The sequence below is a fragment of the Phalangium opilio genome, unplaced genomic scaffold (assembly GCF_054372755.1).
Source record: "Phalangium opilio isolate 3A_F unplaced genomic scaffold, DU_Popi_V2 ptg000105l_1, whole genome shotgun sequence".
Taxonomy (NCBI): Eukaryota; Metazoa; Arthropoda; class Arachnida; order Opiliones; family Phalangiidae; genus Phalangium; species Phalangium opilio.
In genome coordinates, this window is record NW_028324207.1 from 11,068,667 (window position 1) to 11,084,121 (window position 15,455).

General features: G+C 43.3%; 2 protein-coding genes across 2 annotated transcripts in view; one reads left to right on the plus strand and one right to left on the minus strand.

Moving 5' to 3' along the window:
- LOC149629961 (uncharacterized) overlaps window positions 1–15,455 on the minus strand; it is a 38,077-nt gene that overhangs the window by 16,282 nt on the left and 6,340 nt on the right. The window lies entirely within an intron of this gene.
- The window catches only part of LOC149629962 (gamma-tubulin complex component 5-like), a 24,495-nt gene continuing 9,040 nt past the window's right edge, over window positions 1–15,455 (plus strand). Inside the window, exons 1-9 of the mRNA XM_089851644.1 lie at window positions 1–190; window positions 261–373; window positions 1,483–1,585; window positions 1,687–1,780; window positions 8,959–9,089; window positions 10,493–10,755; window positions 12,495–12,545; window positions 12,618–12,711; window positions 14,578–14,788. Coding sequence (XP_089707770.1) covers window positions 110–190; window positions 261–373; window positions 1,483–1,585; window positions 1,687–1,780; window positions 8,959–9,089; window positions 10,493–10,755; window positions 12,495–12,545; window positions 12,618–12,711; window positions 14,578–14,788 — 1,141 coding nt within the window. The 5' untranslated portion in view covers window positions 1–109. The remainder of the gene's footprint in view (window positions 191–260; window positions 374–1,482; window positions 1,586–1,686; window positions 1,781–8,958; window positions 9,090–10,492; window positions 10,756–12,494; window positions 12,546–12,617; window positions 12,712–14,577; window positions 14,789–15,455) is intronic.

The following is a 15,455-nucleotide window of genomic DNA, read 5'->3' on the forward strand; positions in this document are numbered from 1 at the left end:
TCGCGCCAAATTTGTATTATTTATTGTCGATATTTCGAACAGTTTTGACTGATTACATTAATGTCGTGGGAGTCCAAGTTGCCTGGTTGATTTTAAGGCTATCTTCAGTATGCCGCCTTTAACTGTCAAGCGGGTTAAGAGTCTTTCTAATGACATTGATAAACTTATTCACGGAGTAATTGGAATTACGGTAAGCCTTGGTCTCAATCCGACCCAAAAATTAAAGTTCAGTTCAATTTCTAATTAATTTTTGAATGTAGGAGGAGAACGATGGCGTCAATTTTGACATTTGCAAGAAGTTCATCGTCTCAAATTTCTTGTACCATCGTCATCTGGATGTAATTGCTCCTGATGTCTGGGTTAAATCTGAAAAGTAAGTCTGATATCTTGATCTTGTGAAGTTGTGATTGCGTTAAATTCTATGGGGAAATAACATGAACTGCCATTACTCTTATCTCGTAGGCGGAGTAATGGCAGTTCTCTGCCTTTGACTGAATTGTGCTCTATGGCTTATTAACATGAACTGCCATCTCGTAGAGGTAGTAATGGCAGTTCCCTGCCTTTGACTGCATTATGCTCTATGGGTAATTAACATGAACTGCCATTACTCTTATCTCGTAGGCGGAGTAATGGCAGTTCCCTGCCTCTTATTGCATTAAATTCTATGGAGAAATAAGATGAACTGCCACTACTCTTATCTCATAGACGGAGTAATGGCAGTCCCCTGCCTTTGACTGCATTATTCTCTATGGGTTATTAACATGAACTGCCACTACTCTTACCTTGTAGACAGAGTAATGGCAGTCCCCTGCCTTTGACTGCATTATTCTCTATGGGTTATTAACATGAACTGCCACTACTCTTACCTTGTAGACACAGTAATGGCAGTTCCCTGCCTTTCACTGCATTATGCTCTATGAGTTTTTACCATGAACTGCCATTACTCTTATCTCGTAGACACAGTAATGGCAGTTCCCTGCCTTTCACTGCATTATGCTCTATGGGGAAGTAACATGAACTGCCACTACTATTATCTTGTAGACAGAGTAATGGCAGTTCCCTGCCTTTCACTGCATTACGTTCTATGCGTTATTAACATGAACTGCCATTACTCTTACCTTGTAGAGGGCAGTAATGGCAGTTCCCTGCCTTTGACGGAATTACGTTCTATGGGTAATTAACATGAACTGCCATTACTCTTATCTTGTAGAGGCAGTAATGGCAGTTCCCTGCCTTTGACTGAATTATGCTCTATGGGGAAATATCATGAACTGCCATTACTCTTACCTTGTAAGCGGAGTAATGGCAGTTCCCTGCCTTTGACTGAATTATGCTCTATGGGGAAATATCATGAACTGCCATTACTCTTACCTTGTAAGCGGAGTAATGGCAGTTCCCTGCCTTTGACTGCATTATTCTCTATGGGCCATTAACATGAACTGCCACTACTACATTTTTTAATAAAAATATCCTTATTATTAGCTTGCATCGTAAGCTGGTTATTCAAGCTCAGAATCGGCACGCCAATGCCTTTTCAAGTTTGGTAAAGAAACTGCGTAGCTTAACTCCAAAAGATACGGCATCGGTAAGTTTTTGTTTTCGATCCTAAAACGCAGCATGTAGTCTATTTAATCCCTTTTAATTCTAATATTAATTAATTAGCAAGAGTGTTTTATTTTTAATTAGGAAGACTCATTAGGTTGCGTTTTGTTTTTGTTGATGAAATTATCCCGAGGAACTTCTAGTTTATGTTTAATCCATCACCAATCCCCGCAACTAGGTTCATTTTTACCTTTCGTTTATTTCTTAATATTCTTAATATTCTTAATTTTTTAACGGGAGTATTAACCTAATTAGTAATAGTTTAATTCGTCCAGCTCTCTAACCCAAATTATTCCCAATGCGTGTGCCAAGGCTTAACGCCCGATTTTAACTGATAAATTTGGGATCAAAATGAGTAGGCGTCGTCTGCTTTGGAGTTGAGAAATTAGTTGAATAACCAGATGTTTTAGCATTCCGAGTGCCAAGGCTTATCGCGCTATTATAACTGACAAGCGTCGTCTGCTTTGGAGTTGAGAAATAGGTTTAATAACCAGGTTTTTTAGCAGTCTGGGTGCCAAGGCTTAGCGCACTATTATAACTGACAAGCGCCGTCTGCTTTGGAGTTGAGAAATCAGTTGAATAACCAGATGTTTTAGCATTCCGAGTGCCAAGGCTTATCGCGCTATTATAACTGACAAGCGTCGTCTGCTTTAGAGTTGAGAAATAGGTTTAATAACCAGGTTTTTTAGCAGTCTGGGTGCCAAGGCTTAGCGCACTATTATAACTGACAAGCGCCGTCTGCTTTGGAGTTGAGAAATCAGTTGAATAACCAGATGTTTTAGCATTCCGAGTGCCAAGGCTTATCGCGCTATTATAACTGACAAGCGTCGTCTGCTTTAGAGTTGAAAAATTTGGTAAATAGCTAGATTTTGTAGCAGTCTCATTGCCAAGGCTTATGGCGCGATTTTAACTGAGAAATCTGGGATCAAAATGAAGCGTCTTCAGCTTAAGTGTCGAAAAATAAGTTTAAATAACCAGATTTTTCAGCAGTCAGTGCCAAGGCTTATCGCGCGATTTTAACTGACAAATCTGGGATCAAAATGAGGCGTCGTCTGCTTTGGAGTCGAAAAATATTTTAAATAACCAGATTTTTTAGAAGTCTGGGAAATACACTCTGACTTTTGACAGTGCGTTTGCCAGTCACGTTCTTTGTGCTCTGGTTTCTGTGTAAGTGTATCAGCTTTTCCCTCCCCTCTTGCTTTCTCCCCTTCCCCCTCCCTTTCTGTTCTGCTATGAACTCTCCTAAAAAACGGAAAAAAGAGTCAAGCGACCCTCCTAACTCACTCAATTACGATGACGAACAACCTACCACGAACTCTCAACCACGACAATCGGAGGACATGGATCTAAATGCCACTACTGAAGTAATTAAACCGCTTATTTTTCAACCAAAAGACACCCGAGAAGGAAAGATTACGCCGGAACAGACCAAACAGGGCCAAGGCCCAACGTTCCATGATACGGACTTTATAAAACTTTGCCACCATATCGAACATACTGTAGGAGAAGTTAAGGATTTGCGAGTACTACGTGGTGGAGCCTTACTGGTTGCACCTTTAACCTCCCAACAACATGCCACATTAATGAAGTGGGATCATATGGACAAAATCAAATTTTCAATCACTACACCCGGCCACCCGCAGGAACCAGGAAATAAAGGGGTAATTTATCGAGTCCCCGAAAATCTAACGGAACCTTTAATAGCGGATGCTTTGGAACGGCAAGGCCTTCCCTGCAAAAAAATAACCCGACTAGGGGCCACTAGCTCCACCTATCTCCTCAACTTCGGATCCGCAGACCTTCCCACAGAAGTGCGAATGTATTATCAAATTTATAAGGTTGCTCCTTATGTTCGTCAACCAATGCAATGTAAACGATGCCGTCACTTTGGACATACTCAAAAACACTGTAAAAGTAATTTCCGCTGTGTTACATGTGGAGCTAATCACCCGGATGGCCAGGATTGTCAAGGACAGAAACACTGTGCTAACTGTGGAAATTCCGATCACATTGCGTCTTCTATCAAATGCCCTCACCGACTAAAAGAAGTTCAAATCATCAGACTACAAGAGCAACAAAATCTCTCTCGCTATGCCGCTATACAGGCCTTTAATAAACTTAACCCCACTCCGACCTTCTCGGCTACAGACTTCCCACCCCTTCCCCCTGTCCACCTTCCCCCAACCAATCGTCTCCCCTTCCACCCCCCTACCCGCCCCCCCTCCGGCCCCATCCTTCCCTCCTGCCAGCCCGAAGATATCCTCAATGTGCTATGCGACATCGTAGTTACCCTAGCCAAACCGACTCCGCCCTCTTTTGACGAAATAATTTCCCTTTTCACTGTCCTCCTCAACCGCACTCTGAAGACTACCATCAACCGGAAAGATATCCTTCAAAAACTTCCGGAAGACAAACAACACGCCCTCAGAAATTGTTTTGCCCAATAATACGCCATATCCCAATCTCACTATCATTCAATGGAACGCTCGTAGCATTCTGGCCAATCAAGGTGACCTTGTCGCCCTAATCCAAACATATACTCCACATATCATCCTTCTACAAGAAACCTGGCTACAACCCAAACATGCAACCCTCAACGCCTATACCGATTACTATACGATTTTTCGAAAAGATCGCCCCTCTGACCCAACTCTCCCCCCACCCCGTGGCGGTGGCGTAGCGATTTTTGCTGCGAAACACCTCTCACCAACCGAACTTACTGTGACACCCCCGCCCACAGTTGAAGGTATCACGATTTCTATATCTTGGAGAGGCCAACCTCTCCAATTGTCCTCCCTCTATGATCCATCGGGCTCCAGCTCTGACCAAGATCTCAATATGTTGTCTCGTCAAATACCGCATCCTATGATACTCGGCGCGGATTTAAACGGCCATCATCCAACTTGGGACACTGCCCTTTGTAATACGCAGGGAATGCATATCACAAGCTGGCTCAATATCAACCCTTCCATATGCTGTATCAATGATGGCACACATACCCGGCGTCCTCTTCAAGCGCGCAGTACGGCTCCTGACACCACGTTTGCCAGCTCATCCCTTGCTCCTAGACTAACCTGGGTCCCTCTACCAAAGGGAGGTAGCGACCATCTTCCCATCCTCATTACTCTCCCCACCCCCATAAGACATGGCCACCCCCCGATACCTTCCCACCCCACAATCTGCCGACCAATTAACTGGACTTCCTTTCGAACTGCCGCTGATGCCTATCTAGACCACGATCCGGACACACCACTAACATTCTCTGAACTACAGTCCCTCATTCTATCCTTTGCCCACCCCCCAACCCCGCCTCGTTGTAACGATCGGCTTCCCCATAAACCGCGGCTTCCTTACTGGTGGAACCTTAGACTCCGCCAGCTTCACGAAAAGGCCAATTGGCACCGTAATCGATACTCTAAGCAACACAACCAAACTGACTATAGACTGTACCATCATACCCGTGCCTTGTTTCGCCTTACTCTAAAACGGGAGAAAACCCGATGCTGGCGGGAATTTTGCGATACGCTACAACCATCTACCCCTAGTGGGGACATATGGCAAAAACTCAAATGGGCAACGAGACCTCGCGTCACCTATACACCACCGCCGAACAACACCGCCGACCTCCAAAGAGCAACAATCCTGGCACAGCATTACCATCAAATCTACTTCACATCTACTTTGGAGGCCATACCACCTCCTCTATCGGATTCTCCCCTCGATCTAAATGACCCTTTCACCCTAGGTGAACTTTATCATGTACTCCCGAAACTACAAAAAACGGCCCCGGGGGCCGACAAGATTTCAAACAAAATGCTTTGTCGCTTGCCGCACACCTTCCTCCCTAAAATTCTCCAAACCCTAAATCATCACTGGACCCACCATGACTTCCCCGCCCACTGGAATGATGCTACCATCATCCCTCTCTTAAAACCTGGCAAAGACCCCACATCACCGGAAAGCTATCGCCCCATAGCACTACTCCTGACCCTGAAAAAGTTATTTGATAGACTGGTCAACCGCCGGCTACTGTACTTCTTGGAAATGCACAATCTCTTACAGCCCTACCAAAGCGGATTCCGTAAGGGTCGCACCACTATGGAACACCCTATTCGCCTCGTCGATGATGTACACACGGCTCTCACCACACAGACCTGTGTAGTTGCAGTCTTCTTAGACCTTAAGGACGCTTTTGGTAGCGTCCACTCTGACCACCTCTTACGTCGTCTAACAGAACTTGGCCTGTCAGGCCACATAATGTCCTGGCTTACTGATTTTCTACTGCAACGTCGCTTACGTGTCAAGTTTAATAACCAAGTCTCTCACTACGTCCCTATTAACACAGGCGTCCCCCAGGGGAGCCCCCTGAGCCCCACTCTATTCATAATTGCCATAAATGACTTCGGTCAGGACTTTCCCAATCAGAGCGCCAGAGGCCTCCATGCTGATGACGTAGTTATATGGGCCACCGGAGCCACCCTCGCCATTGCCCGACAAATCCTACAAGACTGTCTCAACCTAGCTGCCGCTTTCATAGAACAATGGGACTTTCATTTACAATATAACAAATGCAAATACATGGTATTTACTCGTAAACACCGCAAGGATGACGATATTTCCCTCCATATAGATGGGAATCTTCTGGACGAAGTTCATACCTACAAATACTTAGGGCTCTGGTTGGACCCTAAGCTCACGTGGACTAATCACATCAATGAACTCGCTAACAAATGCTCGAAACGTCTTAACGTTCTTCGAGCCGTTATGGGCCTTAAATGGGGCGCTCGGCGGCTTATCGGTCTGCGAATTTACACCCACTTTATCCGTGCTGTTCTGGACTATGGAGCTTTCCTCTATGGTACCGCCTGCCACACCAATCTTCGCAAACTGGACAAAATTCAAAACTCTGCCTTACGAACGATCCTTGGTTTACCCCGTTCGACTTCTATTGCGGCCATGACGGTAGAAAGTCAACTTTACCCACTAGACTTTCGCAGGCTTTCGTTAGAGCTCAATCACTTGGCCAAACTCCTCTCGGTCCACGGTTTCCTCGCCGCCGCGCCGCCCCTCCTTCATCGGACCTTACCTCCCCTCTCCCGTCGTTCACTGTCTGTTAGACTTCAACATCACCTTACTACTACTCTTCGCGCCCTACACCTCGACTGCGGGGGTGTTACTATACTCCCGCCAGTACACCTCTCACGCCCACCGTGGGATAATCCGTCCGTCAATATCATCGACAACTATATTAACCACCCAAAGGCAGATCTCACCCCCGAAGAACTCCGCCAGGAATTCTACAGCCATCTAGCAACGCTCTGTGATCCCGATAACCCCTTGATCATATATACTGACGCCTCAAAATTACCTACAGCTCCTGTTAATGCCATTGGACTCCATGTCCAGAATTTTGGCTGGACTTACGCAAAAACGATTAACGTCCATCATGATATCACTCGCTGTGAGCTAATTGCCATCTGGGAAGCCGTACGACTTGGCCAAACCTTCCCTCACTCTCAATTGATTATTTGTACCGACTCGCAATCGAGCTTACGTATGCTGAAAAGTACCTCCGAAGATCCTCTGGTCTCTATGACCTATAAAGAAATTACTGTGGCCTCTCCTCAACAAATCTCCCTCCTGTGGTGCCCTGGACATACGGGTATCCAGGGGAACGAGTTGGCCGACCAAGCAGCCCGCCGCGCTCTAACTATCGCACCCCAGCAGCTTGATCTCTGGATCCCCTACTCCCGACTTACTCTTACAAGGGTCTTCAAGCAATGCCTAGCGTCTCATTATCAAACCACTTGGCAAACATCGGCGGAAGGCCTACGGCAGTCCCTCTACCGCCCGCACGTTTTTCTACGTCCGGCACCACCCGTTGCCCTACACCGTGCAGAAGAGGTTACTCTCAGTCGCCTCCTCTGCCGCCGCCTGGTCACTGGGGTCCTCTTGCATCGATACGGCAAACTCCCCTCCGATCTATGTCCCCCCTGTCAACTCCCTGACACACCAGACCATATCTTCACCGCTTGTCCTTTATATGCTCCTCTCCATGCTCAACTCCGCACCCATATCCCACAACGTCCACTACAATTTCCTAACATCCTTCAACAAATCAACCTTCACAATCTAGAAGTAATCCGACTGGTCCTGACTATCTGGAAACAGTATTCCACTCATCATGGCCGATGGTAACTCCTCCTTCCCTGACCGGCCGTCATCTTCACCCCCGCCCACGCCGGACACATCCGCCTCTACCATGTTTTTCACCCGTCTCTCTCCGGCCGCCCGTTCACCTCGCGGCACCAGACCTGGGTGCTACCCCCTCTACTGCGTCTCACCTGTCGCTCTGTTACCGGGTGATAAAGCCGCCGTCCCCACCAATATTGCACTCGCACTACCGCCTAATCATGTTGGCACTATCAGAGGTCTCTACCATTTCCTGGAACGAGGCATCCATATCGGAGGTGGGATCATTGATGAGGATTATAGAGGCGATGTGAAGGTCATCCTTTACAACCTCTCCTCCACCACTCTGCAGCTCCAGCCTGGATCCAAAATCGCGAAACTGATTGTTACTCCTCTATTTCGGGGCCCCACAGAAGAGACTACCCGCCTCGACTCAACAGACCGGGCTGACCGGGGCTTTGGCTCCTCGGACCACGATACCGGGCTCTACAAATAACGACTTACACGGATTATTGCGTCCAACATTTCTAACAAAAAATATGTCATAAAAAAAAAAAAAAAAAAAAAAAAACCACCCATGTTCAACCGACCCAACAAAAGAAAGAAAAAAAAAAAACAAACAAAGAAAACCCAATAATAACTACTTCTGTACATAACACTGTATATATAAAAAAAAAAAAAAAAAAAAAAAAATGAACACTGTGTATTGGGCGGGCCCGCGGAATATTTCCCTTTTGGCCTTTCTCTCTTCTAATAAAAAAAAAAAAAAAAAAAAAAAAAAAAAAAAAAGTCTGGGAAATAGCAGCGCACTTCCTCTGGTTCAAAACCAGTTTATTATTGCTTAGACCAGTTTTAAATCGAAGAAGTGGAGTTGGACCAGTTTATTTATTGCAAATCTATGGGAGACTAAGGGAACTGGTCCAAGGACCAGTTGATTATTTTGGATGCTAGCCTAGGACTGGTTGTCAGTTGAAATGGCGGCGCGTTAAGCCTTGGCACACGCATCGGGAATAAGGTTTATTATTGGTGAAATATTTGTCTATTTCAAAATGTGAGATATTTTGTTGCCATACGATAATAGTTAAGTTGTACTCCCTTTAAAAATATTATCTTTGATTGGAGTCGCCTTAAATTGTTCATTAATCGTTAATTTGATTGGGTTAGATCATCAGCTCAATTTGGCTCCCTTGGAATTGTCTCTAGTCGCCGAGAGAGGCGCCGCCCCCGTCGCCCCCGTCACTCTCTCAACATCCAACAGTTTTGTCTTTCCACCACGTCCGCTCCCCCCTCCACAGGTAAACTATCCAATTAGCCATCTGAATTAAACAATACACGGCGCCAACTGGAAACATTTTTAAACAATGTATGGCGCCAACTGAAAGAAACTTTAAATATTAGATGGCGCCATCTAGAAACATTTTGAAACAATATATGGCGCCATCTAGAAACATTTTGAAACAATATATGGCGCCATCTAGAAACATTTTGAAATAATATATGGCGCCATCTAGAAACATTTTTAAATAATATATGGCGCCATCTAGAAACATTTTAAGCAATATATGGCGCCATCTAGAAACATTTTTAAGCAATATATGGCGCCATCTAGAAACATTTTTAAGCAATATATGGCGCCATCTAGAAACATTTTTAAGCAATATATGGCGCCAACTGGAAACATTTTTAAGCAATATATGGCGCCAACTGGAAACATTTTTAAGCAATATATGGCGCCAACTGGAAACATTTTTAAACAATGTATGGCGCCAACTGAAAGAAACTTTAAATATTAGATGGTCCCATCTAGAAGCAATATATGGCGCCAACTGGAAACATTTTTAAGCGACGTATGGCGCCAACTGGAAACATTTTTAAACAATGTATGGCGCCAACTGAAAGAAACTTTAAATATTAGATGGTCCCATCTAGAAACATTTTTAAGCAATATATGGCGCCATCTAGAAACATTTTGAAATAATATATGGCGCCATCTAGAAACATTTTTAAATAATATATGGCGCCATCTAGAAACATTTTAAGCAATATATGGCGCCATCTAGAAACATTTTTAAGCAATATATGGCGCCATCTAGAAACATTTTTAAGCAATATATGGCGCCATCTAGAAACATTTTTAAGCAATATATGGCGCCAACTGGAAACATTTTTAAGCAATATATGGCGCCAACTGGAAACATTTTTAAGCGACGTATGGCGCCAACTGGAAACATTTTTAAGCGACGTATGGCGCCAATTAGAATTATTTTTAAACACTATTCTGGAAGAAACAGCCGTTTTGGAAAAAAATGTCATTTTGAAGCCTGTTCTGGATCAGGCTGAGAAATAAAAACATTGCCCACTTAAAATGGTGAAACCTTGGAAAGTTTTTAATTAAGTGGCCACAGGACCAGTAGACCCCCAAGCATTTAATTTTTAAACTGGTCCAACTAATTTTTAAAGTGGACATTTGTCCAGGACCACCGCCTTATTTCTCAGCCTGATCTGGATGCTGTAATTTTTTAAACAATATCTGGCGCGAACTGGAAACATTTTTTTAATCAATATCTGGCGCCAACTAGAAGCAATTCTAATAAGTATCTGGCGCCATCTGGAAGAAACTTTAAATAATGGATGGCGCCATCTAGAAGCAATGAATGAGGCGTAATGCTTTCTTTTCTTGGTTTAATTGAATTGTTAGGTTGGCAGTCGGGTCAACGTCAACGTAGTTCAGGAGGTTGAGTCGAGTTCGGAGGACGATGAAGTTGAGGCTCTATTTGATAATAATAATGCTCCCCCGCTGCTGGCGCACACTCCCTCCACTGATTCCGGGTTTGAGCAGACGCCCGATGTCGAGGTTCAACCAGTTCCGCTTGTTCAGTTTGCACCCGATGATGAACCCATCCCGTTCTTAAATTATCATTTCGAAGCTAGTCAGTGGCTCCACCAACACATTTCCAATCAGTAATTATATACTAATTATTCATTCATTTCTTACTGGAATGCAGAGCTTATCGAGTATCGAGCCGAGTACTAGACTCGAGTACTCAATTCGATACTCGATGAGGTCATATTGAAGTACTCCTTATCTTCTTATTTATTGGAGATAGAATCACAGTTCTAATTGTTATATTCACTATTTTGTTACAGTGTTGTGCGAGTATTGGTTCGAGTATTGAGCAGAGTACTCGGTTCGAGTTTTGAGTCGAGTACTCGACACAATACTCGATAAGAACATATTGAAATACTTGTATCTTCTTTATTATTGTAGATGTATTCACTATTTTATTCAATGGTGTGCGAGTACTCGTTAAGTTCGAGTACTAGGGTCGAGTATCGTGCCGAGTACTCGATATGATCATATTGAAATACAAGTATCTTCTTTATTATTGTAGATAGAGTCATAGTTCCAATTGATATATACACTATTTTATTCAATGGTGTGCGAGTACTAGGTTCGAGTATCGTGCCGAGTACTCGACTCGATACTCGATAGTATCATATTGAAATACTCGTATATTAATTGTTGTAGATATAATCATATTTCCAATTCATTTATTCGATATTTTGTACATCGGTGTGCAAGTACTCGTTAACTTTGAATACTCTGTTCGAGTACTCGACTCGATACTCGATAAGATCATATTGTAATACTCGTATCTTCTTTATTATTGTAGATATAGTCATAGTTCCAATTCATTTATTTACTATTTTGTACAGTGGTGGGCGAGTACTCGTTTATCTTTGAGTACTCGGATCGAGTATCGTGCCGAGTACTCGACCAAACACTCGATAACAACAAATAGAAATACTCGCATCTTAAAAATCATGGTTTTAATTGATACATTCACTATTTTATACAGTGGTGTGCGAGTACTCGTTTTAACTTTGAGTGCTCAGTTCGAGTACTCGACTCGATACTCGATAGCAACGCATTGAAATACTCGTATCTTCTTTATTATTGTAGATAGAGTCATAGTTCTAATTGAATTACTCACTATTTTGTACAGTGGTGTGCGAGAGTACTCGTTAAATTTGAGTACTCGGTCCGAGTACTCGATAAGATCATATTGAAATACTCGTATCTTCTTTATTATTGTAGATAGAGTCATAGTTCTAATTGATATATTCACTATTTTATTCAGTGGTGCGCGAGTACTCGTTAAATTTGAGTACTCGGTTCGAGTATCGAGACGAGTACTCGACTCGATAACAACATATTGTAATAGAGTACTCGACTCGATACGATACTCGATAACAACATATTGCAATACTCGAGTAGCTTTTTAACTTGTTAAAAACTCGACAAATGCTCGAATCCAAGGCTTAACAGTCACTTTAGCACACCACTAACTTAAACTTCCCTAATTAAAGGGGATGGCCGGAGCTGTTTGGGGTGAAGGAGGGGTCAAACTTTGTTGGTTAGCATATTGCTTACCCGCCCACGCCCACCGCGACGGTGGCGCCATTCCTTATGGCCAAAGAGCTGGGTGTTTTCCCCCTGAACTAAGGGCGGTCTCCCCCCCCCAACAGCGCCGGTGAGCCCCTTTAAGATAAATGTATCTTAATTAGTAGTAGCAGGCACTTTTAAATCACTTAAACTGTTTATTTAGTGACGTCTTTATTCTAATTCCAATTAGTCCTAAATTACTCTCAATAATTAATTAACATTAACAACTTTTTAAAATTTTAATTGTCTTTAGGAAGAATGAATTAAGGATAAGTGAGGAAACGCTAATGACTGAAATCTTATGGTAATTAGTGGCACGCAATTAATTAAAATTAATTCCCCAAAACCAAATTCTGATTAATTATAATTATCGAAGGATGCTTCAAGGAACGACGAAGCTGACTTATTTCCAATATGGATTGAACGGATTTGGGCTCAAGGACCGAATCAGCTTCACTCATCTCGATCACGTACGTTACATTTCATTCATTCATTAAAGGGACCGTGAAGATGCCATCTCGGCGGGCGGTTAAATATTATTTGAGATACGTCACAGGCACCACGTGACAACAAGATGGAAAGACTGCTTCTCTGCATAGAGTGGGACTAGTTAACACCTAGTCCTTGTTTTTCACCAGATTGCAGCGCCAATTTCCCCCGGAAGCGGTAGTTTAATTTCGAAATAAAACGAACTAAGCTTCTTTGAACCACCCACGCCTCTCCTAGGTCACGTGGTGCTTCTGACTTATTTCAAATAATTTTTATTCACCCGCAGATGCCTTCTTTACAGTCCCTTTAAAGAAAAGCGCGGCTCCAGTGGATCTCCTACAAGTTGACTTTCCTTACGAACACCAGTTTTATCTTGGCGAAGCTAGAGGCATTTGTGGGCGTGGTTTATAAGTGCACGTATAAATCCCGCCCACAAATGCCTTTGCCAATTAAGCCGGAGTTTAGGAGGAAAGTACGTACCCTTGTAGGAGATCCACTGGAGCCGCGCTATGCTTTAAAGGGAATATAAACAGGGGGTGGCCGGTGTTCCAATAATGGATGGTGGTAGCAGCTATGACCTTTTGAACCCAGCCTAATGTTTTTTACGGTCCATAAGTCAGGCATATGGGAAAATGGTTACAGATAAGTCAGGAATTTAAAGTTTTGTCCTAAAAAAGTCAGGGATTTCGTTTGGTGGATCAAACCATGATTGCTTCGAACAATATGATAAATATGGGCTGCAGGTGTCATCATGAAGTGCAAGGCACTGCGGCTAAACACGTACTTAAAATCAGTCTGGGGGGGAAATAAGGATATTTTTTAAACTGGTCCTTGGGACCAGTGACCCCCCACCCCCCTAGTGTCCGAAATAATAAACTGGTCCCCGCCTTTGTTCTCCTAGAGATTTGCAAATAATAAACTGGTCCCGTGGACCAGTAACCCCATGCATTTTTAAATTTTAAATCTAGTCCCAGCAATTAAAAAAATGGTCCTTGGACCAGAGGAAGTGGGCCCTGCGGATAAACACGGACTTAAAATCAGTCTGGGAACTATTAAGGATATTTTTTAAACTAGTCCTTGGGACCAGTGACCCCCCTAGTGTCCGAAATAGTAAACTGGTCTCTGGACTGGTCCCAGCCTTAGTTTTCCCATAGATTAATAGGTCATAGATTAATAAACTGGTTTTGGTCCAGAGGAAGTGTGCATGCCATTTCCCAGACCAGACTGGTCCCTGGTCTCTGGACTGGTCCCAGCCTTTCTTCTCCTATAGATTTGCAATTAATAAACTGGTCCCGAGGACCAGTAACCCCATGCTCTTCTCGAATTAAAAAAACGATTTCAAGCAATTAATTAATAAACTGGTCCTTGGACCAGAGGAAGTGTGCATGCCATTTCTCAGACCAGACTGGTCCCTGTTCTCTGGACTGGTCCCAGCCTTTGTTCTCCTATAGATTTTGTTATAAAACTGGTCCCCATCCACTTCTTTTAAATTTAAAAAATACTCCCAGCAATTAATGAACTGGTCCTTGGACCAGAGGAAGTGGGCTCTGCTATTTCCCAGACTGCTTAAAATGGTCCTAGGGATATTTGTTTCAAAATTTCTTCAGGGATAAGTTGCATGAAAAGTCAGGGATTTTCAATTTAAAAATTTATGCCAAACCGGCCTGAATGATGTCTCTTAGGGAAGTTCCACTTTTCCACTCGAGTGGGCCAAGAGAACACGCCCACCGGAAGTAGGGTCATACCACGCTCCCTTCGGGGAACGGCACGCCCCTATATATTGCAATTTATTTTGACAATGAAACCATCGCAATATTATGTTTTTCGTTGCCTCCGAACGAATGAAGGAGTCGTTGCGGGTTTTTTTGGAGCCATTTTGTTTTCACGCCACTTGTCTGGTTGAGTTGGAGAACTTCGTGAATAGCGTGGTCAAGTCCGAGTTCCGGTTGTGGGACACGAGGAGCAAGGTTTACCAAGGCTTCGCTTGCTCCCTCCACCATCTACTGCGGAAGATCAAGATGCCACTGAACCGAATCGAGAAGGAACTCAATCGACCAGGTAACCATGAACTGCTTGATTCCGTTTGCTAGAATTGATAAGAAAGATTGGGGATTTTTAAAATGGTGGGACAAAGAAGGGGTCATATGTATGTCCCATTAAGAATGGGACATATTAGAAGGTCGGGGATTTTTAAAATGGGACAGAGGATGTCGTGGAGTTTAAAAATGGATGAAAAAGATCTGGGAATTTAACCATGGGACATATTAGCAGGTCGTGAAATTTAGAAATGGTGGGACAAAGAAGGGGTCATGGAATTTGAAAATGGGACATATTAGAAGGTCGTGGAATGGTGGAGGTAACCAACTTCTACTTCCCGCTTCCTTCCTTCCTTCCTTCTTCCGTTTGCTATAGAATTGATAAAATAGATCGGGGATATTTAAAATGATGGGACAATTTAGAATGTCGTGGAATTTAAAAATGGGACAGAGAAGGGGTCAGGGATTTTTAAAATGGGACATATTAGAAGGTCATGATAAAAAAGATCCGGATTTTTAAAATCGTGGGACAAATGAAAAGGTCGTGGAATTTAAGAATGGGACATATTTCTAGATGGTCGCGGAATTTAAAAATGGGACATATTAGAAATTCGTGGAATTTAGAAATGGGACATATTAGAAATTCGTGGAATTTAGAAATGGGCCAAATTAGAAGGTCGTGGATATTT